Source organism: Pipistrellus hanaki (assembly GCF_964339955.1).
Source record: "Pipistrellus hanaki genome assembly, chromosome: 11".
NCBI classification, from domain to species: domain Eukaryota; kingdom Metazoa; phylum Chordata; class Mammalia; order Chiroptera; family Vespertilionidae; genus Pipistrellus; species Pipistrellus hanaki.
Genome location: NC_140513.1, coordinates 27098369 through 27125239, shown reverse-complemented (window position 1 = coordinate 27125239; position 26871 = coordinate 27098369). Strand labels below are relative to the sequence as shown.

The 26871-nt window shown below is 42.9% G+C and overlaps 1 protein-coding gene across 2 annotated transcripts; it reads right to left on the bottom strand.

The window, feature by feature from the left end:
* Positions 1-2129: 2129 nt before the first annotated feature.
* On the bottom strand, positions 2130-24150 carry DCAF12 (DDB1 and CUL4 associated factor 12). Of its 2 annotated transcripts, XM_084898543.1 has the most exons (9): positions 23736-24137; positions 22400-22654; positions 12083-12289; positions 10936-10996; positions 9820-10013; positions 8874-8939; positions 6279-6441; positions 4937-5115; positions 2130-4191 (listed from the first exon to the last, which is right to left on the bottom strand). In XM_084898543.1, exons 1-9 carry the CDS (start codon positions 23811-23813, stop codon positions 4033-4035), a joined length of 1362 nt encoding a protein of 453 aa, XP_084754669.1. In that variant the 5' UTR covers positions 23814-24137; the 3' UTR covers positions 2130-4032. The 2 variants fall into 2 exon arrangements, with proteins under 2 accessions (XP_084754669.1, XP_084754670.1); XM_084898544.1 differs by lacking the exon at positions 22400-22654 and having other exon boundaries at positions 23736-24150.
* Positions 24151-26871: the final 2721 nt, after the last annotated feature.

Below are 26871 nucleotides of genomic sequence, written 5' to 3'. Positions count from 1 at the left end.
CCCCCTTTACCTTTTTCTACTTACCCCTACCCCCTCTTCCCTCTGGCAATCACCAAATGTTGTCTGTGTCCATGAGTCTTTCTACTATATCATTATATGCCAGTAAATATAGATTTGTTTTTATGTACCATTTTTTAAAGTTTTTATTATGGAAAATTTCTAACACCCATCCAAGTGGTTGAGTGTGGACCAACTAGTATGAACCAGGAGGTCATGATTTGATTCCTGATCAGAGCACGTGCCTGGGCTGGATCCCCAGTAGGGGGCATGCAGGAGGCAGCCAGTCAATGATTTTCTGTCATCATTGATGTTTCTCTCTCTCCCCCTCTCCCTTCCTCTCTGAAAATCAATAAAAATATATTAAAAAGAGCCGAGACCGGTTTGGCTCAATGGATAAAGCGTTGGCTTGGGGACTGAAGGGCCCCGCGTTCGATTCCGGTCAGGGGCATGTTCCGTGGTTTCGGGCATATACCCAGTAGGGGTGTGCAAGAGGCAGCTGATCGATGACTCTCTCTCATCAATGTTTCTAACTCTCTATCTCTCTCCCTTCCTCTCTGTACAAAATCAATAAAAATATATTATATATATATACACACACACACACACACACACACACACACACACACATATATATATATATATATATATATATATTAAAAAGAAAGAAAATTTCTAACATTACAAAAATACTAATCAACTCTTGGAGTGGTAGAAGCAGGGAACCTGGAGCAAAAAATGAGGTTCCAGAGCCTCTGCAAAAGGACTCGAAGGATGACCTGAGGAGCCAGTAAGCTATTTGGAATGAGTCATGTGGCCTGACAGGAAACAAGGAAGTTATTTCATGGCCTGGGAATAGGAACTGCTGGCAGGAAAGGGAGGGACCCCATAAAATCCACAAAGCCCTTCTGTGATACATACTTTGCTGGAAAGTCTCACTGGAAAATGGGAGCAGGGCCAAGATTCCATGGAGGCCAGAGGCCCAGGCCAGGCCCACCCCACATACTGTCACCTTTTTCTGAGCAAGTTCCATGAACATGCATCTCATAGTAACCAAAACCCTGAGGCTGTGAAGCGTATCTTTATTTTAATCTATCTCCCCAAAGTAATTTGACCATGGAACATTGTGCAAACACCAATGACTATTCCATGGGTTGGGAATTCTAAAAATCCTCATTTTGGCAAAGGCTAATGCCAATCCCTTTCAATAACTCTTCTCTAGGAAGCCCTCTGAATTGCTTCAATTCATTTGCCTCCCCCTTCCTACTTTGCCACCTTTAATCATATAGGTGTGAGTCATGTTTTCAACCAGTCTCTAAAAGGTTGGGGCAACGGCAGCTGTATCCAGCTTGTCCTGGAAAGGAACAAGTGTCATGTGAAACAGCTATTGCCTTGCCTTGCTTGCTCTGTGGCCCAGCGCTGATCCTCTTCCAGAGATGGCGGAGGAGGGTGGTATGACTTAGCTGTCTTTCTTAGTTACAGCCCTCACCAGGCCCTGGGAAGAGCAGCATTCACTGTGTCTTCTTACAAAGGGCAGCTGTGGTCCTAGCCTAAAAAAATGAAGTCTTTCCCCCCCAGAACACTGTGCACCCACTTTCACAGTCGTTCTCAGGACACCTTCCACCAAAATACATAGCGCCTATCAACAACCCGGTATATAAGAGGTCAGCTTGTTCAAATCCATAGTAATTAGGAGCAAGGGCTAGTATACTCCATCCAAGCCAGCCTGTATTTTTTTGTCAGAATTTTAAAAATTGATTTGAGAGAGATCGACTTATTTATTTATGCATCCATTAGTTGATTCTTATGTGTGTCCAACCCGGGAATGGAATCTACAACCTTGGCATATCAGGATGATGCTCTAACCCACTGATCTTCCTGGCCAGGGCCAAGTCTATATATGTTTTTCAAGCACCAAAGTACTTTCAGTGGGTATATCCACCTTCAACTGGATCCCTGAGATGGGGCAAGAGCAAGTAGGTCTTAGTGTTTGTGTGTTTGCACTTGACCTGCCTTTAACCTTGAGTGAACTTGAGCACTTCCCTTCTGCTCTAAACAATTGTAGCACCTCAAACAGTAATTTAGGGCCTTTTCCCTGCTGCCTTTTGGCTATACATACTCACGCAAACAACTTTGCACTGAAATAATATTTATTTTTTACTTGGCAAAAAGTCAAGTGTTACATTTTTTAAAACAAAAAACTCAATCAAACTCATTACCCATCACAGCAGAGGGTCTGGAAACAGTACAAAACATTCTACTTAAGAACTTAAGATTTTTTTTTAATATATATATACAAGTTGGTTTAAAATGATATAAGTTCTGTGAGAACTAAGAAATCTACAGCCTGTAGTTTAATAGAAAAAAAAATTAAGACAAAAGATCTTCAGCATCTAGCATTTTGCTTAATTCCCCGTTTATAGCACCTATTTCTCTAGGTTAGAAGATGAGAATTCTAGAACCTATGATGTATGTATTATACCACCAAGACACGGTGACTTCTGACTTCCCTCCCACCAGCCCCCATCATCAAGACACTCTTTTCAATCTCCCCACTTACACCTGGAACAAAGAGGGATGACTAGGAGAGCAACTTAGGACCTGGAGTGCAGGAATAAACCTGACTTTTCCTTTCCCCAGAATGGGCTGTTGACAGAAGCCAAATATGTACTTAAAATGGAAGAGGAATACGTGGGTGGAGACAGCTGTTATCTGCAACATGATGCATAAAAGGCAGAGAATAACTGGACATCACGTTCAGTCAGTTGCCTGCAAGTTTAAAAACCCCAGACTAAATAGTTCAAGGGAGGAACAAATTACTAATTACATCGAAGCTTTTAACATGCACAATGCAGGCGGATGTTGGCCACCCCATCAGCACCCCAAGGCTGAGCCAACCAAGTAGAAGAGGTGGCTTCAAGCCCTGCCCCACTGTATTAACTAACATTCCACACGAAGCGCACTCTATACACAGATAAAACCCCTATCACTCCTCCCTTCCTGGATTGAACCCAATTTAGAAAAAGTAAAACCCATTGGGAAGACCAGAAGAAAGGCAAAGTAGTTTCTCCTCAAAGCCAAGGGAACTGAGTATGCTAATTTTAGCTGACTTGAGGCCTCCAGCTCCAGGCCCCTGAGACACCAGATAAGGTCTTGTTTGAGGGAAGGGCAAAGGAGGCTGGGATGGGGATTTTCTTTACCAAGTTATATCAAGCCTTCTGCGGCCTCCAGAGCTGCATATGGATGGAGACTGGTGTTTTAGGGGCATGGCCTCTGGCTAAGCAGACAAAAAGTTGAAGTGGAGGTGATGCATCAACAGAAGTGTTCTCACCTGGGGGACACACAGATGGAAAGACAGGTAGGGGATGGATCATTTTAGAGTCCCCAGGAAGTCTGCAATCTAACTCAAAAGGTTTTCCTGATTTTTCTTTGTTTTTTACTTTTTATAATCAGTGTTATTAGACTTTAAAAAACAAGATAAAGACTAGTCCCAAAGCTGGACTCTGTGAAGAAAGTTGTTTCTTTTATAAATATTTTAATTACAAGTAATCCTCACTCCAGGTAATTTCAGTAACACACAGTACTTGCAGGTACACAAGTTCACATGCACAATGAACACATAGCCCCCAAACTTTCACAGAAAGTCTGACAGCAACCACATAATTGTAAAGGAGCCCTACCTCTCAAGAATGAAGTAAGGGTGAGAGTGACTATGTCAGCCTAAAGAAATCACAGAGGGGAAAGTGTGTGTCACTGGGGAAAAAAATACAAGTAGGGATTTAAAATGTTTGGATGAGAAGCCGGAAAGAAAAAACAAAGTGAAATTCTGATTACCAAAATGGAAAAACAAACCAACAAAACCTTCAGATTTCTATATGGAGCTTCTTTCTGTCAAAGAACCTAAATGATAGGCAAACTCGTGTTCCCACTAATATGAGGGCCTCACACAATTGGAAAAAATCAAAAGAAGAAACAAGGAAACAGAGGGTGGAAGTTAGTGTAAATCTCTGCATTTTGGGAAAGAGTTAGTTGTCATTAACTCCAGAGCCCAGCATAGTTTCCATGGAGCCCTGAAGGGAGAGGACCCCCTGCCACAAAGAGTTTTGTTCCGGATGAGTCGTAGCAGTGGGTGTAAACAGCATTGGGGAAGAAATCGATGTCTGAAAAGTAATTCCTCCAGGTTTCATCATGATTCTATGGGAAGAGAAAGAGACTGTTAGCACCTCTAGGCCATGGGGCAGGAATGGACAGGAATGCTTTCTGGTCTCTCTAAGAGCAGAGGGTCCTGTACCTGTTACCTGATGTCAGGAGACTGATGCATATGTGAATAGGGACCTCACTTTTCCAAATGAACATTAAAGAGGAAGTGAGCAGGCTGAAGAGTTGCTATACAAATCGAAGGTCTTCTCAAGACAGCTAGAATCAAACTCTTTAAGAAATCACCCCTGATGCCCTGGCAGCCTCAGCAGCATGTTCCTTCTCCTTCCTCCTCTATTATCACCTGGGGCAGGGGTGGGGAACGTCCAGCCCTTGGGCCGTATAATGCCTGCAAAATCATTTTGTCTGGCCCTGCCAAGGCATTATGGGTGAGTTAATTAAATATTTGACCAAATATATATAGCAGGCTAATTTTTAAGTTAATTTTGTATGGCCCACAAATTATGTTATAAATGTTCAAATGGCCCTTGTCAGAAAAAAAGGTTCCCCACCTCTGACTTTGGGGGAAACCCTATGTCAACTAGTGTGTATTATTGGACCTGTTTTCTGAGGGATATGCAGACAGAAAAGCAAAATCAAGTGAAAGTACCTCTTGTCCAAGAAATGTCTCTTACTCATGCAAAAGTATGTGGGTAAGGGTGTGTGAGTGGGAGTGGGTGGTACAGCAAAGACAATTTTTCTGTCTCTGTCTAGTAAACATGTCGGGCAGGGGCTTACTTACCAGCCAGCCTTTGCCAGTGGTTAGTTTCAGATTCTCCCCTGCTAGTCTGGGCTTGGACCCATAACAAGCCGAGAGCCTCTCTTCTAGGAATCTCTGAGCTCGGATGTCATAGAACAGCAGGGAGCCGTGCCCTGTGCCTACAGTGATGATGTGCTCATAGAAGCTCACTGATCGGATCCCTGAGAGAGAGAAAAGTAAAGGACACTTAAAAAAGTAAAGGGGGAGCATGTACGTAAATCTGTTAATCTGAATTTCTCTGACACCGGGTTCACATAGTACCCCCAAATACCAGGCAGCGCCTTTCCTATGGCAGCAGAGTTCATGAGAAAGCTGAAGAACCCTGATGCCATACTGCCATCCATATACCTAACAGGAAACTTCCCGTAATCCTCAGAGAAAGGCCACACACCTGATGATGCCCAAGATGCTTTTGGCCTGATATTGTAAGTGCACTCTGAACCTCCTTGCCTCCCCTAGACTCAGTCTGAAGTTATCATTCATAACTCTAAGCTCTTCTCCACTATATGTTTCTAACTTATACTGAAACTGAGTCCTGCATATTTACAAATCATTACATTAATAAAGACTTTCTTGCCAGGCTAATGTGGCTCGGTGGTCAAGCATTGACCCATGAACCAAGAGGTCACGGTTTGATTCCCAGTCAAGGCACATGCCCAGGTTGCAGGTTCACTCCCCAGTAGGGGTGTGCAGGAGGCAGCCTATTGATGATTCTCTCTCATCGTGGATGTTTCCATCTCCTGTTCCCTCTCCCTTTCTCTCTCTGCAATCAATTGGAGGGGGAAACACCAAAAAACATATCAAGACTTCCTTCTAGCCCTAGCCAGTTGCTCAGTGGTTAGTGCACAGGCTTGCAGACTAAAGGTTCCTGGTTCGGTTCCCGTTCAAGGACACGTTAACTCCATCCCTAGCACCAGTACGGCCAATGCAGGAGGCAACCAATCAATGTGTCTCTCACATCGATATTTTTCTCTTCCTCTCCCTTCCATTCTCTCTAAAAAGAAATGAAAAAATATATATATCCTCAAGTGAGGATTAACAAAAAAAAAAAAAAAAAAAAAAAAAGTCTTTTGGCACATAAGAACTGCTGGATAACATTTGTGTAATCAGTATTTCTGTACTAGGTATAAAGTCTACTGTAACAGTGATCAAAATATCTTAAAAACTGTTCACATTGTAAGCATCATTGTAAGCATCATTGCAGCAAAGCCTATTTATTCTTTCCCTTTCTACTCTCCATTATACACACTATTCTCCCTGTCTGAAATATGAACATCTTCATTATAATTGGAAAAAAACAAACCCAAAACACAAGGACTCTTACCACTGCCTCGCTCCCGGGAGCAGACAGACTTGATGTTGTATGATGGCTGCCGTGGATCCAAGAAGGAGACATGAGCTTGGGAGCCCACTGCATATACTGACCATTCACTTCCATAAGCCAGACACACATTCTCACGGCAGTAAGGGAGTTTGGTGGAGAGGAGCTGAAAACACAGAAAAGAGATGCACCCATGGCATTACCTGAGAGTACGGAGCAGGGCACTGTTTTTAGACGCTCACCTCTGGTTTCCCTCATGTACAAGGACACAAAGTCAGAGCCAAAAGGACAAGCCCCAACTAAGGAAATAAAAAACTGTTCCACAACTAGGTATGTAAGAGAATGATTGTAATAAACAATATGCAGGTACTGGATAGGATTGGTTAGGGAAAAACTCAAGCTGGAATTAAATAATCAGAAGTAGAGAGAAAGGCCAAGACCCATAGGTGGTTTCACGGGATAACCCCAGGGCTCTAAAACCAAGGTCCCACTCTGTTCTCCACCTTTCTCACTGCTCTTCAGACAAAGAGACTCAATTCTGGCTACCCTCAAGCCTAACTTCCCAATTGTATGGGGGTTGTAGACTATAGAAAACACACTCATAGGATTGGCTTAACCCCAGGTAACCCCAATCTGTCTTTTTAAAAATATATATATAAATTTTATTTTTTAATATATTTTTATTGATTTCAGAGAGGGAGGAAGGAAGAGGGAGAGATAGAAACATCAATTATGAGAATCATTGATCAGTTGCCTCCTGTACACCCCCCACTGGGGATCGAGCCTGCAACCCAGGCATGTGCCCTTGACTGGAATAAAACCTGGGACCCTTCAGTCCGCAGGCTGATGCTCTCTCTATCCACCGAGCCAAACCGGCTAGGGTCCCAATCTGTCTTAACCCTGGTCCTTGTTGTTAAACCAATTCTCAATGATTGCCTATTGCATGTAAGGCACCAAGCAAGTGGGGTTAAAAAACTATTAACGCCGAAACCGGTTTGGCTCAGTAGATAGAGCCTCGGCCTGCGGACTGAAAGGTCCTAGGTTCGACTCCGGTCTAGGGCATGTACATTGGTTGCGGGCACATCCCTAGTAGGGGGTGTGCAAGAGGCAGCTGATTGATGATTCTCTCTTATCAATGTTTCTAACTTTTTATCCCTCTCTCTTCCTCTCTGTAAAAATATCAATAAAATAGCCAAACCGGTTTAGCTCAGTGGATAGAGCATCGGTCTGCGGACTGAAAGGTCCCAGGTTCAATTCTGATCAAGGGCATGTACATTGGTGTGGGCACATCCCCGGAGTGGGGTATGCAGGAGGCAGCTGACTGATGTCTCTCTCTCATCAATGTTTCTAGCTTTCTATCTCTTTCCTCTTCCTTCCTCTCTGCAAAAAATCAATAAAATATATATATATAAAAATCAATAAAATATATTCAAAACAAAACTACTAAGATATGAAGGAATCAATCATTCCTAAGACTCTGATTCTTCTTGAAAAGAGTTTATCACAGACGTAATAAGTATCAAAGGCCTCTGGGATGAGAAAAGGGCAAAGGATCCAAGGTAGGCTCAACTTCATGCAAAATTTGCTTGTAAACATTATAAATCCAAACCATTATAAATCTCATACTGGACAGTTTTGTGTGTCCAGTATGAGAACTTTTACTAATGTAAGTGAAAGGTCTAAGCTTATCCCGAAGCCATAAGTATGGAAGGGAAATAGAAGGCTAAGAGAACTACCCTTCATTGTGGCCTGACTCAGATTTTGGGAGAAGCCTTTTCCTCTTCTGGCTCTGGTTCTCCATCCCAACACTACTGAAGACCCCAGTTTCAGGAGATCTAATGCAGTGATTAGATAAGATCTGGTGGCAGTGTTCAGAAGAGGAAGTGAAGAATGAAAAGAAACTGAATACCAAAGAGATACCAAACCAATGTAAACATTATAAATCCAATTAAATATTCTAATTATCTTATTATTTCAGAAATGACTTATCTTAGTTTAATTGATCTTCAGTTGCCAGTGGTTCCTAACATTTACGCTTTCCTGAACTCACAACATGCCAGAGTCAACAATCCATAAGCAAATGTTTAAATGCATTGTGGATTGGGGACTGAATCTCTCAGCAAGCCCTTGCAAAGTGAAAAAAGTGCCCCCTATGATCTCCTTTAAAGAATTAAATATATATATATATATATATATATATATATATATATATGTGTGTGTGTGTGTGTGTGTGTGTGTGTGTGTGTGTGTGTGTGTATGTTTGATTTCAGAAATGAGAGGGATAGAAACATCAATGAGAATCACTGATCAGCTGACCCCTGCACGCCCCCTACTGGGGACTGAGCTGAGCATGTGCCCTTCACCAGAACCGAACCTGGGACCCTTCAATCTGCAGACCAATGCTCTTAGCCAAACCAGCTAGGGCTTAAAGACTTTTAGGAGAGGCATGCCAGACTCAGAATTTCATGCACCATGGAACCACATGCCCAAACCCTTGATTGGTGCTTTAGACAAGAAGGAAAAGGCTCAGGGAGAATTAAAGTATTTTAAACATCAGGTGAATTTTTAGGTAAAACTATTAAGTCATGCTCATCATACCTTAAACAGTGTATTTTCAGCCTTCCAGAGATGAAAATAGCCATCTAGAGACACTGCTCCCAATTCCTACAAGAGCAATGAAAAATAGGTTATTTTCCAATCTGTAGCAACTAATATACAACAGTAAGCAGAAGACTTAAAGTTCAGATCCTCCCATTCTTCATTCCTATCCCATGATGATTTCAGCTGGTGCCAGGGAGTATCATCTCATTATCAGCCCTATGAAATGCAGATGGACAGCTTATTAAACTGATGCTTCTCCTTAAAAGAACTCAAGTAATTCCATTTTCTACTAATAACATAAAGCCCTTACTATACAATCATTCCCAAGACATCATGTTTGATAGAGCAGAGCACACACATGAAGGACAGTTTTGTGTGTCCAGTATGAGAGCTTTTACTAATGTAAGTGAAAGGTCTAAGCTTATCCCGAAGCCATAAGTATGGAAGGGAAATAGAAGGCTAAGAGAACTACCCTTCATTGTGGCCTGACTCAGATTTTGGGAGAAGCCTTTTCCTCTTCTGGCTCTGGTTCTCCATCCCAACACTACTGAAGACCCCAGTTTCAGGAGATCTAATGCAGTGATTAGATAAGATCTGGTGGCAGTGTTCAGAAGAGGAAGTGAAGAATGAAAAGAAACTGAATACCAAAGAGATAAAAGCCCCTGCAAAGGCATAGTGATCCTGGGGAAACTCTTGAGAGGCTGACCCATAAATATAGACCATCCAGAGAAATACAGCACAGCTCAATACACAGGATTGGTTTCAAAACCTGTTATAATTTCTCATCAGCATCCCTTAGCCTTCAAGAGGTGCTCTGTGGGCTCAGAACCAAGCTATGCAGCAAGCACTGCCTCGGGGAAAGAGAAGGAAAGTACATCTTCCAAGACATAAGCCAAGAAGTTGAAGAGTAATGGGCTTCAGGAAACCTTTGGCAAGCTCATACCTTGTTTTTGTTGTTGAAGGCCAGAGCACGGACCTTGCAGTTGTCAGGGTTTGTGTCTTCCTTGGGGATGTCCTTTAGGATCTTGTGAGTGATGTGAGCATACACAGGGACCTGTGACACACTGTGCCTTGCATCACTTCTGTTTAACACATCATCTGTCACCTCCCAAAGTCCCATAGAACCATCGCGTGAGCCTGCAGGTCGAGACCACAAATGTCAGATATACTCAACTCTCTAAAGGACAGTCCAGCAGAAGCTAAGATGGGCTATTTTAGTCTAGCTCTTTGTACATCATCCTCATATGTGCTGGTGCTTGTTCAGGTGGCCCACCTCAAAACAGCAATATGCAAACAGCAACACCAAGGGAGTGATTTGACTAAAGTCTAGGATTTATTTTTATTTTTTTAAATATATTTTTATTGATTTCAGAGAAGAAGGGAGAGGGGGGAAAAACATTTAATTGCCTTGCAAAGAATTAAGTAACCTCTTAGAATCTAAATTTTCTCATTTGTTTAATGAGCCTAGTAATGCAGACCCTCTACTACTGTTCTGAGGATTATATAACATATGTGAAGTACTTACATTAGCAACTAGTAAGATTATTTTTATTGGGGGATCTGGAGTAGGGAATTATATTTTTACACATGAGTATCCAATAAAAATGTTTAGCACTCTAAGCCTACCTTCTAGGCTACTGTGGGTATCTAGAAAGCATTTGTATATCTCTAGGTTAACTTCTCTACACTTATTTCCATACATCTTTTTCTGCCCTATCACTGGGAAAGAGATACATAGTTTTTATGAATTAGAAACTTAACACTATATAGTTAGTTGTACAAAAAATGTTTTTTGCTCCTAATACTTTATAGAACATGTCAACTTTTCCGAAACATATTAACAACCATTATTTTAATGAAGCCCAACAAAACCATTAGGCTAACATACCATCACACATGCTCTTTTGGAACACGACAGAGTATGAATAATAAATAAAATTTCCTGACTCCTAGTTGATTTTCTGTTTACTGGTCTATTTTCATTCACATTATTCCTTTTCAATTTCTAGCTTCCCTCCCTCCCGGCCACACCAAAAATCCTTACAAAAAGGCAATTTACCAGACACAGCCATAGTGTCATTGATCCATGCAATTGAAAAGATCCAGTCTTTGTGCCCATCCTTGGGGAGGAGGAAATGACAGATACAGAGAGGGGAGGGAGAAAAAAAAGGAAATTAGTAAAATAAGAATTACAGTGCACACTCTTGAGAAGCACACAAGTCTGGCTGAAAATATCTCTGTAAAAATTACAACTCTATCTCTGGTGATTTCAACCCCTAGGGCATGATCTCATAATCTTTAACTTCTGTCTGGAGGTGCAAGGCTGGGATAGAACTGGCATTCCTGTGAACTACAAGCATGTCTAGTCGACACACAGCTCTGGCCTTCATTCTCTGATGTCTTATTTGGGGCTCCTACATATAATTACTCACCTCTCATCCCTCCAGCCTCCTCAGTCTCTTCCTTGCTCCTTGTGACAACACCTATAACCAACCTTCTTTGCTGTTCCTTCTTTCTGAAACTTTCTTCCTCCAGTCATGAACATGGCTGCTCCCTCATTTCCTTTAAGTCTCCCTGCTCAAATGTCATCTTTTCTTTTTATATATTTTTAAATTTTCAATTATAGCTGATGTACAATTTTTTTTAATTACAGTTTATACTCAATATTATTTTGTATGTCAAGTCAAATGCCATTCTCATCAATGAGGCCATCTTCTGAAATAGTATTTTCTACCACTTTCTATTGCTTTAGCCTGCCTTATCCATGGTACTTATCAAACTCTGGTGAGTACTTGTTGGTTTATATATTGCCTTCCTTCACTAGATTGCAGGCTTCAAGAGGATAGGGGTTTTATCTGTTTTATTTACTGGTGGACCCCAAGTGTCTAAAATAATGCCTGGCCATAGAAGGCTCTCAGTAAATAGTTGCTGAATGAATGCTTTAATAACTTTTGCTCTGACTAAGGGCAGTAGGGATGTGTGTGGAAACTGGACTCAAACACAAAACAACTGCTGCTGGCTCCTGAGGTACACTGCTCGCCCCTTCACCAAACACATAAGCTCTGTCAATATACCTGCTACTTCCTCTGGGGAGTCGTCCCGATTTCTGAAATCTTACCCCCACACCTTACCACCAGGGGGCTGTGGGAGAGGGTCAATGTGAAAAAACAAGACTACCTCTAACTACAGTCATTGGGGAAACTTACATCTCCCACACACACAGGATCTAGTGTAGGCAGCCGGTAGATGGCAAGACTGTTGGGGTTGTCTCCTCCAGTGGCTAACAGTGTTCTAGAGGGATTCAGCTCGATGGCATGGATACCACAGCCCTGCTGAGTGATACCGCCAGGCTCCCGGTCCTTCAGAATGGGAATCTTGGTGATCTGGCTCGTCTGGATATCCACTACAAAGAGCTATAAGAGAAAAGGGATATAAGCTAAGTCATTCCTCTTTAATGTGGCTAATCCCGAGTACAAACATCCATTGGCCATCAGACATTTAATTAATGCCTACCACATGCTAGATACTGGGAATTATTAAAGGCACCAGCAGCGCTACCAGTCATATCAAACATGAAGATAATATAACAGAGACAAGTATAATATGCTCCATGCACACAGATTAGGAAGCAGTAAATTTTGCTTGGGATTCAAAGATAGCTTCAAAGAGGACTTGCATTAGACTATGGACCTAAAGAACCTGCCTAGCCATAGCAGGCAGCTCAGTCGTTTGGAGAGTTATCTAGATATGCCAAGGTTATGGGTTTAATCTATCAGGACAAATAAAAGAATCAACCAATGAATGCATAAGTGAATGGAACAACAAATCGATGTTTCTCTCTCCCTGTAAAATTAAATTTTTAAAAATTGCTTCACTAAAGGTTTTTCTGCTGGTCTGGGCATATTTTCAATATCAAATTTCTATCCACACATGCATAGAAACTTAGAAACAAATCACAATTCCCAGAGCACATCACAAACACTATTAAACATACCTATAAATGCTACTACGTTTGCAGGAGTGACCTAAGACATATAACAAAGTACAGGTTATTAACGTCTCACTGCTTATGTCTATCACATCATTTTGTTCTGTGCCTCCATGCCTTTGCTCATGCTGCTGCTTCTGCCTGAAATGCTCTTCTCTACCCCATTTACCAATCTAACCCTTTTTCACTCACCAAGATTTTCAACTCTGAGAAACGTTTTATCGATAAGATAAAGGACACTCAAGAAAATCTACTATTTAATTCAGGGGTCCTCAAACTTTTTAAAGTGGGGGCCAGATCACGGTCCCTCAGAGAGCTGGAGGGCCGGACTATATGAACTACTAATTCCTACTGTAACACCTCGGCTGCGCTCACTGCCCAAAAAACCTGGCGGGCCGGATCAGACTCCTCTGCGGGCCGCATGTGGCCCGCGGGCCGTAGTTTGAAGACCGCTGATAATTCTTTATGTGATTTAAGGATTCACTCCTTCATTCACTCATGTATTCTAGATGCTAGGAATGTAGCTACGAGTAAGAGAGAAATAATCTCTGCCCTCCTATATTTTATAGTTTCAGAAGTTGATTTAAAATCTTGTCAGCAATTGTGCCAAAGCCAGATCACGTCAAATCTTTGTATAAAGTAATCTAGTGCATGTGCAGAAGGAGATCTACTAGTATGAAAGGAGAAATTAGATAAACCTTAAACTTAAAATACGAAAAGGAAAGTAGCTGGACCAAGAGTGCCAGGCAGAGAGGACTGAGGAAAATTTTTACAAAGGCAGTGGAGACGGGAGAAGGGAATGACATAACCCCTAAGGCAGACTGCATAAGGCAGATGCTCTGCCTAACTTGAACCATTGCTTGTGTGTCCCACAGGCATTTTAAAATTCAACATGTCTAAAAGAACCCTCTTCCTCCCCAAACTGCTCATTTCATCTAACGCCACAATCCACCCAGTCACCCAAGCCTGGATTTATCCTAGGATTCTTTCTCCCTCATTCCATCATCCAATCCAGTCCTGCCAAATCTACCTCCTTAAATATTCTTACAGTTGGCTCCTTCCTCTCCATCCTCTCTTCTCTCACCACCTCTCCTCTGGACAATTGCAATTAGTCTTTGTGCTTCCAGGCAAGGCCACCCTAAAAAGACTCTTCTCCATAATCAGTCATCTTCATAAACATGGGAATCCTCCATGTCAATTAAAAAAATCTCCAACAGTTCCCCTTTACCTACATCCAAGAGCCTTATCGTGGCATAAAGATTCTCCTCAATCTGGCCCCTACCTGTATCTTTCTAGCTCAGTGGTTTCTAACGTGGGGCACAAGCCCCACGGGGGGCAATTCGAGAATGAGTTATTAACAGTGAATTTTTTGCATTTCTTATGGTGCTAGGGGCCTCATATACGGTATAGAAATATTATTGTTACATATTTGTACATTTCAGTTCTCTAGTATATGTTTTGAAACTTTATTTACTATTTTTTCATATCACTTTTTTTTTTTTTTAATTTCTTAGTGATTTCTTCCTTAGTACTTCAACTGTCCTTTCCTCTTATTTTTCTCTTTTATGGATGCCATGTTCTTTGGAAGCTTGTTTAGACGAAGTTAATGGCCTTTTAGGCTTCTTCCATGTGAATAGGAATTCAATTTTTGAATAAGAATTATATTGCCCTAGCCCTAACCGGTTTGGCACAGTGGATAGAGTGTTGGCCTGCGGATTGAGGGGTCCCAGGTTCAATTCCGGGCAAGGGCCTGTACCTTGGTTGCGGCAAATCCCTAGTGGGGGGTGTGCAGGAGGCAGCTGGTCAATGTTTCTCTCTCACTGATGTTTCTAACTCTATCCCTCTCCCTTCCTCTCTGTAAAAAAGCGATAAAATATATATATTTAAAAGACAAACAAACACAAGAGTAAACTAAACTGCAACCTACAAAGATCTGAGTTTCTCCTGTGAATTTGAGGGCAGGCTAAAATTTTTAAGAATTATTTTAGTCCATTCCTTTGCCATTCTCTTCACTGCCATCCAAAAAGGTGAGGAAAAGAAGTTCCATCTATTCATATCCAAGAAAGTCTAAAGTTCAACCCCTGCAGTTTTGGAGTTAGGAAAGATCTAGCCAAATTAGTTACCTATTAGCTGTGTGATCTTGGGCAAGTCATTTAATCTTTCTGAATATTATTATCTATAAAACTTGAATAATATTATCTATCTCATTGGGTTGCTAAGAAATGTAAAGTGTTTTAATATTATCTATCTCATTGGGTTGCTAAGAAATGTAAAGTGTTTAGCAAGGGCTCAGCACAGAATAAGTGCTTAACAAGTGATAGGTAACAATACTATACCATGCTCATATTCATTTAGTTTTGCAGGTTATAAGAAAAAGCTATTCTATATGAAAAACATTTGATACATGGGCAATGAAAAAACTGGTAAGATGCCGAAACCGGTTTGGCTCAATGGATAGAGCGTCGGCTTGGGGACTGAAGGGACCTGGGTTCGATTCCGGTCAAGGGCATGTACCTTGGTTGCAGGCATATCCCCAGTAGGGGGTGTGCAAGAGGCAGCTGATTGATGACTCTCTCTCATCGATGTTTCTAGCTCTATATCTCTCTCCCTTCCTCTCTGTACAAAATCAATAAAATATATTTTAAAAAAAAAAAAGAAAGAAAAAACTGGTAAGAATTGGGTCTGCAGAAGGCCTAGGAAACCAAGACTTTATCCCAATCTCACCTCATTCTTGCATAGGAATGAAAAAGCACCATGTGAAGGACAGAGTTCTTTTTCTTCTTCAAAGGAAGGGACAATGATGTGGAGGAGCTGTCACAGAATCTCTCTCCAAGCTCTCTGACAAGGGGCCAAGGCTTCATGCATTAGCCTACTGGGATCCCTGCCAGAAACTAGCTGCAATGGCAAGGTAAACTGGAGCTTCAATGGCTCCCTGTACTTTACATTCTAGAACAGAAGAAGAAAAAAGAAAGCAAAAGCCTTACAATCAGGAAGATTATAAGACTAGTGGGTATATCTCTGCATGTATGAATGTGTTTGTAGACACATGCAAATGTGTTTACCGAGAAAGACCAAGTAAGGAAACTTTGTGAACTCACAAAGTTTCTAAAACTCAAGAGTATTTTAGCTGGAGCCTATCAGAGAAAGGAAAGCAAATCCACATAGGTCACACAGATAAAGTCTACTGCAGACTTCAAGATAAAGTCTACTGCAGGGGTCTTCAAACTACGGCCCGCGGGCCACATGCGGCCCGCAGAGGAGTCTGATCCTGCCCACCAGGTTTTTTGGGCAGTGAGCGAAGCCGAGGTGTTACAGTAGGAATTAGTAGTTCATATAGTCTGGCCCTCCAGCTCTCTGAGGGACCGTGATCTGGCCCCCACTTTAAAAAGTTTGAGGACCCCTGGACTCTACTGGGTTAGACAATAAAAGGCAAGTGGGCAGCCTAAGTTTGCTGAAAGTTGGGGGAAGGAAAGACAACCAAAATCAAATAAGAGGAATTCATTTCCTATTTCAAACCCAGAAAATGTGGGAGAGCAAAACAGACCTAAGACCAAGAAACACAACAGGAAATGGTCAGACAATATGTATCAAAAATTAAAAATGTGTAAACTCTGCAGTTTCAATGTCAGGAATTTATGCTAAGGAAATACTGACAGGTAAGCAGTGTTAATTATAGTGCAACAATTTAAATCAGTGAAACACCACAGGGGAATTGGGTAAAGACACACTCTTCAATGGAAAGATATGTACACATATAACACCTTTATAAAGTAAATAAATAAATAAAAGACACGCTCTTACTTCTTGAGCATTACAGCACAAAAACGTAAGAACAATATGGTTTGTGTACTTGCCCAATGAGAAGCAAAATCTCTCTCTAGGTGCTATTTATTTAATATATTTGTATTGATTTCAGAGAGGAAGGAAGAGGGATAGAGAGATAGAAACATCAATAATGAGAGAGAATCATTGATTGCCTGCCTTCTACATGCCCTTTACTGGGGATTGAGCCCACAACCTGGGTAGGTGCCCTGACTGGGAATCAAACCTTGATCTCCTGGTTCATAGGTCAACACTCAACACTGAACTACACTGACCGGGTGGTGCTATTTATTTTTTTAATTGATTTCAGAGAGAGAGAGAGGAAGGAAGGGAGAGGGATAAAGAGAAACATCAATGAGAGTGAAACATGGATTGGCTGCTTCCTACACAACCCCTACCTGGGATCAAGCCCAAAACCCAGGTATGTGCGTATGTGTCCTGACCGAGAATCAACCAGCAGCCTTTTGTTTTGGTGCATAGGATGATGCCCCACTGAAGCACAGAGTCAGGACTCTCTAGTTTCATTGAGCTCCAAAAACCTCCCTTGTGGCCAAAAAGGGAAACTCCTTTTGCTGTATATCCTATCACTGTATTTTCAAACCTCTACTTCACTCTCCCCCGAGAAGATATATAATACATAAATGTGTTCAATTTTTATCAGTAAACAAGACAAGTAATGAATGGTAACTGATCAAGGCTACTTTCACTGTTTCTTTAGGCTAAGAAAAAACAAGATTTATCTAGCTGAAGTAACATTTTTAAAAAATAAGAGTTCATTTATAATACTGTATCAGCAATAATAGAAATAAAAAGTGTAAAAGATCACTCATGTCCTCTTTTTTCCAAGTCTGTTTTCATTTGTCAAGTTTGTTTAGTCCTTTGCCACATGCATGTATAACTGTGCATAGCTACAATCAGCAGAGATCAATTTTATTTCATTCCATTTAACATATCAAATGCTTTGCATGTTTACTCTTTATGTTAATAACTACATAATGTCATGCAGACTTGATTTACCATAAATTACTCAAGTATTCTACTGTTAGCATTTAGCTAAAATAGCTTCTAATAATTATTATTATTATTTTTTTTTTTTAAAAGACTTTTCCTTTGGATAAATTCCCTAGTCTGAAAATATTAGGTCAAAGGGTATATTTTTATTCATTCAACACATGACATGTACCAGGCTTTTGAAGCATAATGCCAAATTACTTTAAAAAAAGTTTTAGTGGCAACATTGTTGTTCCACCACCTCTCTATCAGAACTGGGTATTACTACCCTGGGCATGCACCTCAGTCAGTCAGAGCGTCATCCAGATAAGCCAAGGTTGCAGGTTTGATCTCTGCTCAGGACACACACAAGCAGCAACCAATGAATGAGTAAATAAGTGGAACAACAAATCGATGTTTCTACCTTCTTCTCTTATGCAAGCTCTCTCTCAAATCCAAAAAAACCTGGATATTACTTTATTTCTAATTTACACACAGAAAAATATTTTCCTTTTATCTATATTCATTCTATAATGAAATTTAAATACAATTTCCTATAATTTACAAATTGTACATCCTCTTAAATCAATTATATCTCAAGGAATCATTTTTTTAAAATATATATTTTATTGATTTTTTTACAGAGAGGAAGGGAGAAATAGTCAGAAACATCGATCAGCTGCCTCCTACACACCCACAACTGGGGATATGCCCGCATCCAAGGTACATGCCCTTGACCAGAATCTAACTCGGGACCCCTTAGTCCGCAAGCCAACACTCTATCCACTGAGCCAAACCAGTCTTGGCTCAATGAATCATTTTTAAATATTTAAGCTGTTTGGGATGAGAATGACATTTATAGGGTAGAGAAATAGTCACTTCTTAAATGTACCTGAATCTGGCCAAAAATATACCTAGAACCTACAATCATAAAACCACTTCCATACTTCCTCCTCCTTCACCACCACCACTACATCAACAATTTTATTAAGCACATGTTCTAGGCACTGTGCTAACATCTCTTTAATGCTCTTCAGGACTGTTAGACCCCCAGAGCAAGGACAATGGACCAGGCACAAAAACTCACCAGAGCAGAAAGCCCCGAAGCCTAGCGCCTAGCGCCTAGCCAGGAACAAAACTTGGAAAACAAGAATGTGGCCCCGAGAGCAACCTATCCTCCCCTTAGCACATCACTGGTCAGGTTTACACTCCCTGACCTCTTCCTCCCTAAAGATAACATCGAGGCTTCAGTTGTATTTGAGCTTCAGACCCAAAAGAACAGCAAAACCAGACAAGTGGCTGCCTCAAGACCAGCTACATTGACTAATGACCCCCCTGACAGTGACCAATCAGTGGAGACCAGGACCCTGAAACAAAACACCTGGAAAGCTAATGAATATTCTATTAAGAGCCTCCCCTGAGATCTCCCCTAAGATTTCCCCAGCCAGAAAGAGATACTAGTAAATAACGCTCAGGACAAAGGACCCAGCCCTCTCTCCTTCCAAGGAGCAAGCCTATACCTTTCCCCCACAAGCACATATCCCCTGGCCTCGAAGGGATCCGTGAGACTTGAAACTAAGGGAGCAATGGGCAATGGCAGCTCATCCGTCCTGGGCTTAGGCCCTGAGTCTGTCCCAAAGGCCCCCTTTTCTCTGCATAGCCCTTCCCTTTGGATAGCCCATCCCTCAACCCCTTTACCTTAAATTCAATTTTTCTTAAATCACCATCTGAGATGGCTATTTAGCCTGCCTGCACATCACCAACTTTAATCTTTCAATAACTCTGCTACTTTCTCCATTTATCTTAAAGGTAAGAGAAGGCTTAGAATATACATTAAACCTCGGTTCTCCAACATCTCCCATCTCGAACAATTCAGTTTTCAACCAAGTTGTCACAGAAAAAAATATCTAGGTTGTGGGGGAAAAACTTTGGATTTTTGACTTGACAAATTTTTTTTTTTTTTTTTTTTTTGACTTGACAACACTTTCAATGCTGATACCTCAGCAGGACAAAAAGCTTCCTCTCGGGCACCAAAGGAGACAATGCTTTTGTCACTGGCATCAAAGATTAGCACAATTTTAAAACATAAAGAGGCCATCAAGAATGCTAATGTTGCCAAAGGTGTGAAAGTGCTCACCAAACCACATCACAGGCAACTGAAGAGGTAGAAAAACTGGGGTTGATTTGGATAAACAAAAAGCAATTAGCTGGTGACAGGATTCCCAAGGCAGTGTGATACCTGAAAAAGCGAAGGCGTTACATCCAGAAGTCCCAAAAGACACCCCTGGAAGGAGTGCTGGCAGTGGTCCTTCTAAGGGCAGCAGGGGGTGTTTATAGATTAAACAGTACTAGTACATGAGACATGCATTATGTATAAGAAAGGTTTAAAAAGGCAATCATGCCGAAACATTTAAAAAAAAAAAATAGGCTGGCCATCTCTGCTATTATTCCTGAGCTTATTGGCCTTCCAGTTTGCGTGTCATTCCATAGCACAAGGCAAGTCCCACCCCAGGAATCAGGCTACAGAAAACTTTACAAAATATCTCTGCTGCTTTTATCAGAGGAAGACCCACTGCCTCAGCAGAGATTTCAATATTATAACCCCAAGCCAGGTAACGAGGAAAGGACCTGGCTTTTTAGCATTTGTGTACCCTCAGTTTAGTGCTGAGGAAACTTAGGTACATATGAATAGGTGATTTTAGAATATAAATGGTTGTGGCATACTTTTCCTACTGAAACATCGATCTGAATACATTTAAATCATTTTATTGATGACAAAATTTCAAGACATTGAAACTTAACTTACTATTGAGAATCAAACTTGAACTCTCCCCCTCCCCCCCAAATTCTCACATATTATCCAAAGACAGTGCTCATTGTTTAAATAATTTTCCTTTCTTTCAAACTGAGGGAAGTCTGAATTTGCCAAGAGCATTGGAAAAACTTTGGACTCACTATCACTAATACTATTTTTGAATAAGATATTTTTCAATTGAAGTATTTCCCAAGATGTCCACACCACCTTATCAGCACTTGATAAGTGGTAATAGCCATTTTGGAGAGAGGGAAACAAAGGCACAGCTAAGGGAATCATTTGCCAAATGTCACAAATTTCAGAGAAAAGCAGTGTTCCTGGTTCCCTGCTTTGCTTCTGGAAACTAAACAAAACAAAACAAAAACCCTAACAATAAAAAGAAAACAGACTTAAGGCCTTGGGGACATAGGAAGACAGAAATCATCCATATTAACAATAGGTTAAATTATTACTTAATATTATTCTCACCTTCAAAATAATAAGTGCCAGAAGCAAGACACTATGATGATTAATTTACAACTAAGCAACATTTGCTGGGCAAAACACTATAATGGTATGTGTGGAAAATGGAACTAATTTCTCCAAATAAGATATTCTTTCTATTCCGAGTGACAATGAGACTAGAAAAATGAAGTTTGCTTGCCACAACTACATAGTTTTGAAACGCTTCTGTATGACAAGCAGCCTTCAACATAAGAGGAAATGAAAGTTTGGCCCCAACCACCACGGTATTAATTCCTTCCTTAAAACTCACATTTATATCTTTGCCTATCTATAATAATAAAAGCCTAATATGCTAATGACACCGGACTTCCTTCCGGACCAAGTCAGGGCTGCTAGGGAAGGCGGTGCCAGCAGTCAGGGGGGGAAGGGAGGGACTACTCTTGCAGGAATTTATTTCGTGCATCAGGCCTCTAGTATCCTTTACAAAAAAAACACTTCTAGTACTTAAGACTTTCTTCATTTACAGCAACCATCTCTCTTCCAATTAATCAAGATGTTTCTGTCCAGGGTAAATTTATGACATTACCTGTCTATTCACTGAGAGTGAGGTAAACATGGAGAGAGCAGCTAGGCCACACCTCATCTTATCTTATCTCACACTTCTTAAAGAATCATTTCCCACTGCCAGGCCCTGCCTCTTTTCACTTGTCAGTCATCTGACATCATTCTATTTGTGCCATTCTGTTCCAATCATATCTACCATACCCAATCATAGATTGACTTATTTTATCCATGTCTGTAATTGTGCTGGTTATATAGCTTACTGATAAATTTTCCCCTTCATTCACTTATAACTGTCTTCTGTCATTCTATATTAAAATATTCTCCTACTTACACTTAATTTTTCTCTTCTGAGACTACAGAGCAGAGAGAAAGCACGTACATCCTGAAAGATACCACCAGACACACATTCCCTGCCTATTCTTATAAGATAAACATCTTTCCAATTCTATTCCCTAAAAGTGAATGTTTGTCAAGTGCTATTTCAAATGCTTCTACATATGCCTTTAGGCTAGCAGGCTTTCCCTATCATGTATCCTGAACGATGCTCAGTCTTTCCTCTGAGGTGTCTTTCCTCCATCTTTCCTTTGAGGCCTCTGACTTAAAAAGCAACATCAATTTAAAAATGAAGACAAAAAACATCTAGAAGCACGGGCATAGTAACTATATGGCAAGAGGCCTACAGAAACAGACTCCTCTAAAGATTTATCAGAAAAGTAGAGCTGGAAAAGGAACAGAAAAAGAGAGGAAAGAAATCACCAACAAATAGAAGGAAACGTAAAGGAGCGTAAAGCAATCTCCCCCCAAGAGAAACTGATGGGGGAATGAGCAATGAGAGGCTCTAGAGCCGTGGAGCCATATATCCAGGGCCTAGGATAAAGTTCGCATCCTCCGGACACTTACCGTGTTGCATTTTGTGCCACACACCACCTGCCTATGATTCAGCCACTGAGATGCAAACACTTTATTAAGGGTCCCAAGATGAAACTCTCTCTCCTTCAGGAGACTGGGAAGTTGCTGTGCTGCATAGCCATGCAACACGCGAGAGTAGCTGGTTTCATTCTGTAGCATGACTTCTCGGTTCTTCAGGTAGTACACTAAGGATCTCTTCACTGGGGGGAGCCTTTTCCTTTTGTGAAGGGAGTGATCCCAGCCAAACTGTGGAAAGCAATATTAGAAATCAGGGCTTTGGCTACCTTCCTTCAGAACAAGGGATCCTACTGTATTAAGGAAATCACCAAGAACTCATCCTGCAGGATTTACATGCAACAGAAATATAAGAACAGGAATCTCAACCCAGACTATTCAGTTTAACTCTTCCAACACAGTAAAGATGCTCCTCAAAGTCAAACCTACCTATGAGAAAGGAAAGACAAGGAAATGGAAGCAGAGACCAACAAGGACAAAAGGTTTACTAGGCCTTTTAGGAGTGAAAGATTCAGAGTCCCTAAAAGATATCCTGGATAGGGAAGGGAATGACTGGGCTGAATGATTACCATAGTAACCTGGGTTCATCTCTACCCAGCCCCCTTCTCCCTCTCAGCCTGTACTCCCCTCAGAGCATGAAGGATGCGGCCCAAGGAGCCAGATTTAGGGTCCCAGGTCTTCCAGGATGCACTATTAATGGCCACCCGCATGTCACGAGGCCCCACGCTCCAGGCAGTTGTAGAATTCCAAACTCAGACACCAACGGGGTGGGAAGCACGGGAAATCAGAGTCCGAATACGCGTCCAACAAGGTCTTCCCCTCCAAAGGGGGCGGTATAGAGATGATACCTGGGATACACAGCTCAGGGCTTGTGTATCCGTAGCGAGACTCCTCCCCATATCAGAAACGCAATCATCCCTGCTTCCCGGGGCCCTTGTAAGGACTTCTCTCTCCCATCCCCCAGTTTTCTGGGAGGTTTGTTCCCGATGTCCCTCGACTTCGGTGTTCTTTCCTCCAAAGCTCAGATCTGGTTTCTCAAGCCTCATTCCCGACTGCAGACCTTACGCAGCATATGCACCATTTTGAGGTTCCCCTTGAGCTCCTCACCCCGGCCTCCCTGCTCTCCCGTGAACTGATGGCCCAGCCCTGACTCTGTAGGTCGGGGCTCCACTCCCCCACCACCACCACCCCGATCTCATCCCTAACTACAGACCTTGGATCCCGGTACCGGTTCCCCAATCTGCAAACCTTATATCCCCTCCTCGGGGTGCCCCGGCCTTACCACCCGAGTCCCAACCCTCGCAGCCCTCACCTGCGGGCCCTGAGCGTCACTCCCGGTTCTCGGCGAGGCCGGCGCTTTCCGCTTCCTGCTAACTGCTTTCCGGGCCATAGTGGGCAGCGCCGGCGCGGCCCCGCGGCCACATGGGGCGGGGGGAGCGAGGGGGGGCAGCCAGACGGCGGGTCATATACCGGACCCCCGGAGCCGTGCACTTCTGTGTGCCCGGCCCGGAAAATGGCCCGGACCCGGGACGTCAATAGAAAAACAGGGGAATCAGGCAGAAAGGAAGGAGAGAAGGAGAACCCGAGGCTGGAAAAGGGGAAAGGAAAAGAAAGCAGGAACAAGAAGAAGCTTTCGGACGACCCAGTCCAGAAAGGACGGCGAGCGGCTAGAACCAAAACACCGCCCCCCCCCCCCCCGCCTCGTCCGCGTTCCGTCACCCCTGCGCAGCCGCACTTCGCAGCGCGTCGCCATGGAGACGCCGCGGGGGCCTAGCGGGGCGGGGCTTCAAGCTCCGAGGAGCGTCCGCCCGCGCTGCACGGCGGCCGCCCGCCCGCCCCTCCCTCTCTAACGGCAGGAAGGTGGCCGCAGGCAGGCCGGCGGCCTGAGGCCGCAGGAATCTGGGTTCCCGCCGCTCCGCCGACCTCAGACCCCGCCCGCCCATCCTCCGGCTCCCGGAAGTGAGGGCAACTGAGCCCCAGCGGGGGAGGAACCCCTCCCAGCACCGGCCTTTACCCGGCAGCCACCACTGGTTATCTCCCTCCCCGCGCCGCAGGTTTCCCCGAGCCTGTGGCACGAAGGGCTGGGCCCTGGGGGAGGAGACAGAACCTGCTCCCCTCCACGCTCACCTTGCCAGTATGGTCGTACTTGCCCCTCTGCAGAAACCTGCCCTGCCCGCCACAACCGACCCCCCAGCCGGAGGAGCCCTCACCCGGCGAGCCCCCGCCCCCCGCCCCCGCCTACCTTCTCTTCAGCCCTAACCGGTAACAGCCCCTCAGTCACCTCGCCTCCCTTTAGAGCCCCTGGACTTGTCGGCCACATGGTCTTTTGTGTTTTGTGAAATAGTCCTCACTCCGCCCTGGCCGGTGTGGCTCAGTTGGTTGAGCTTCGTCCCATGCACCCAGAGGTCACGGGTTGGATTCCGGTCAGGGCACCACATGGCCGGGTTTCGGGCTTGATCCCCAGTAGGGAACGTGCGGATGTTTCTCTCAATAAATTAAATAAATAAATAAATAAATAAATAAATAAATAAAATCAAAAAGCATTTTTAAAGATAGGCTTCACCCCATAATTTATGTTTCTTACATTTCCAATGCAGTCCTAAACTGAGGACTGGAATAGGGGATGGCCACTGCCTGCCTGCCTGCCTGCCTCCCTCTGGGGGCCCGGGTTATATCTCCATCAGGGCAGATTGGGTCAAATTCTGAACCATAGAGAAGAAAGTGGCCATTGGCTTCTCAGTTCAGGTAGGGTTGGCATTGGTCACCAGGCAAGAAGGTTTCTTCAGGATGATCCTGGTCTGCATTGTCAGAAGATCCTGTAGGAGCTTGAGGCCAGCCTCTACATCCCTCAGACAAAACAAAAAAAACACCCTGCAAGGAAGCAGGAATGCTTTCTTGTGGCTGACCAGACTCAGGCTGCAATGCCCAGTTACCTGCAGGTCCCTTCAGGCTTCAGGCCTCATACCTTCAGGGAGCTCTGCTGGCCCATCTGAAGTTCTGCTTCCAAAGAGGTTTGGGTTTGTTTTCCAAGTTGAACCAGAGACCAGAGACCAGATGGAGATAGGATCCTTCGCCATCACAGATCAGCACGGCCACTAACCCCTAATGCCACCTTGGGAAAGGCAGCCTCATCTCACTTGGTCAGGCCTGTTCCCTTTAGAGACATACACACAGTGAATGGGTCAGAAGTGGGTCAGCTCCTTTTTGTGTTTTAGCCTGTTGTTCTAGTTCTCTCTTGCCTCACAATGGCCTGAATGCAGGAATCTGTTGAGCAAGAATCTGGAATTCCTTGAGAATCTCTCCAGGGGTCGGCAACCTTTAAGACATAAAGAGCCACTTGGACCTGTTTTCGAAGGAAAAAAAAAAAACCTGGGAGCCGCAAAACCATTGTGACATTTAAAACAAATATAACACTGCATATATTGTTTCTTACCTTAATGCTATATACCGGATCGTGCAGAAAAAGGATTTTTTCACTTAACAAAAAAGAGCCGCATGCGGCTCTGGAGCCGCAGGTTGCCAACACCTGCTCTAGGCTCTTGCTGGGTGTGCTTGGATTCTGGTCTCCTTTGCTCATATCAGAGGCTGTACATCCTCAAAGTTGACACACTTCGCCTTGACATCCCAATAACTATCTCTGCCCCTCACAGCAAAACTCACCATTTCTACGGAGATAAAATTAACATTCATTTGGAAGATTAAAAGTCAACAATTGGCTGAAGCCGATTTGGCTCAGTGGTAGAGCGTCGGTCTGCGGACTGAAAGGTCCCAGGTTCAATTCTGGTCAAGGGCATGTACCTTGGTTGCGGGCACATCCCCAGTAGGGGGTGTGCAAGAGGCAGCTGGTCAATGTTTCTCTCATTGACGTTTCTAGCTCTCTATCTCTCTCCCTTTCTCTCTGTTAAAAATCAATAAAATATATTTTTTTTAAAAAGTCAACAATTGCTTTTAAAAGACTGATAATGCACCGAAACCGGTTTGGCTCAGTGGATAGAGCGTCAGCCTCCAGACTGAAAGGTCCCGGGTTCGATTCTGGTCAAGGGCATGTTCCTTGCTTATGGGCACATATCCAGTAGGGGGTGTGCAAGAGGCAGCTGATCAATGTTTCTCTCATCGATGTTTCTATCTCTCTATCTCTCTCTCTTCCTCTCTATAAAAAATCAATAAAATATATTTAAAACAAAACAAAACAAAACACAAAAACTGAGACACAAGCCTTGGCTGGGGAGATCATTAGAGTGTCATCCGATATATCAAGGTTGCAGGTTTGATGCCCAGTCTAGGTACATATAAGAATCAACTAGTGAATGCACAAATAAGTGAGACAACAAACTGATGTTTTGTTCTTTCTGATCAAACTGAATTCGGCAATTAATAATTAAAAAAAAAAAGATTGTTGTTCTTAAAAAACAACTACTAAGTTACATACACACACATTAGCCTAGGCC

Bases quoted from the DNA above. Each gene is read 5' to 3' on its own strand.
- DCAF12 (XM_084898543.1), bottom strand. From the start codon at position 23,813: ATGGCCCGGAAAGCAGTTAGCAGGAAGCGGAAAGCGCCGGCCTCGCCG. The intron at 10,014-10,935 runs GTAAATTGCCTT...CTCGACCTGCAG, and splicing joins TGACACTATGGCTGTGTCTG to GCTCACGCGATGGTTCTATG. The intron at 8,940-9,819 runs GTATGAGCTTGC...TTGCTCTTGTAG, and splicing joins CCTTCAACAACAAAAACAAG to GAATTGGGAGCAGTGTCTCT.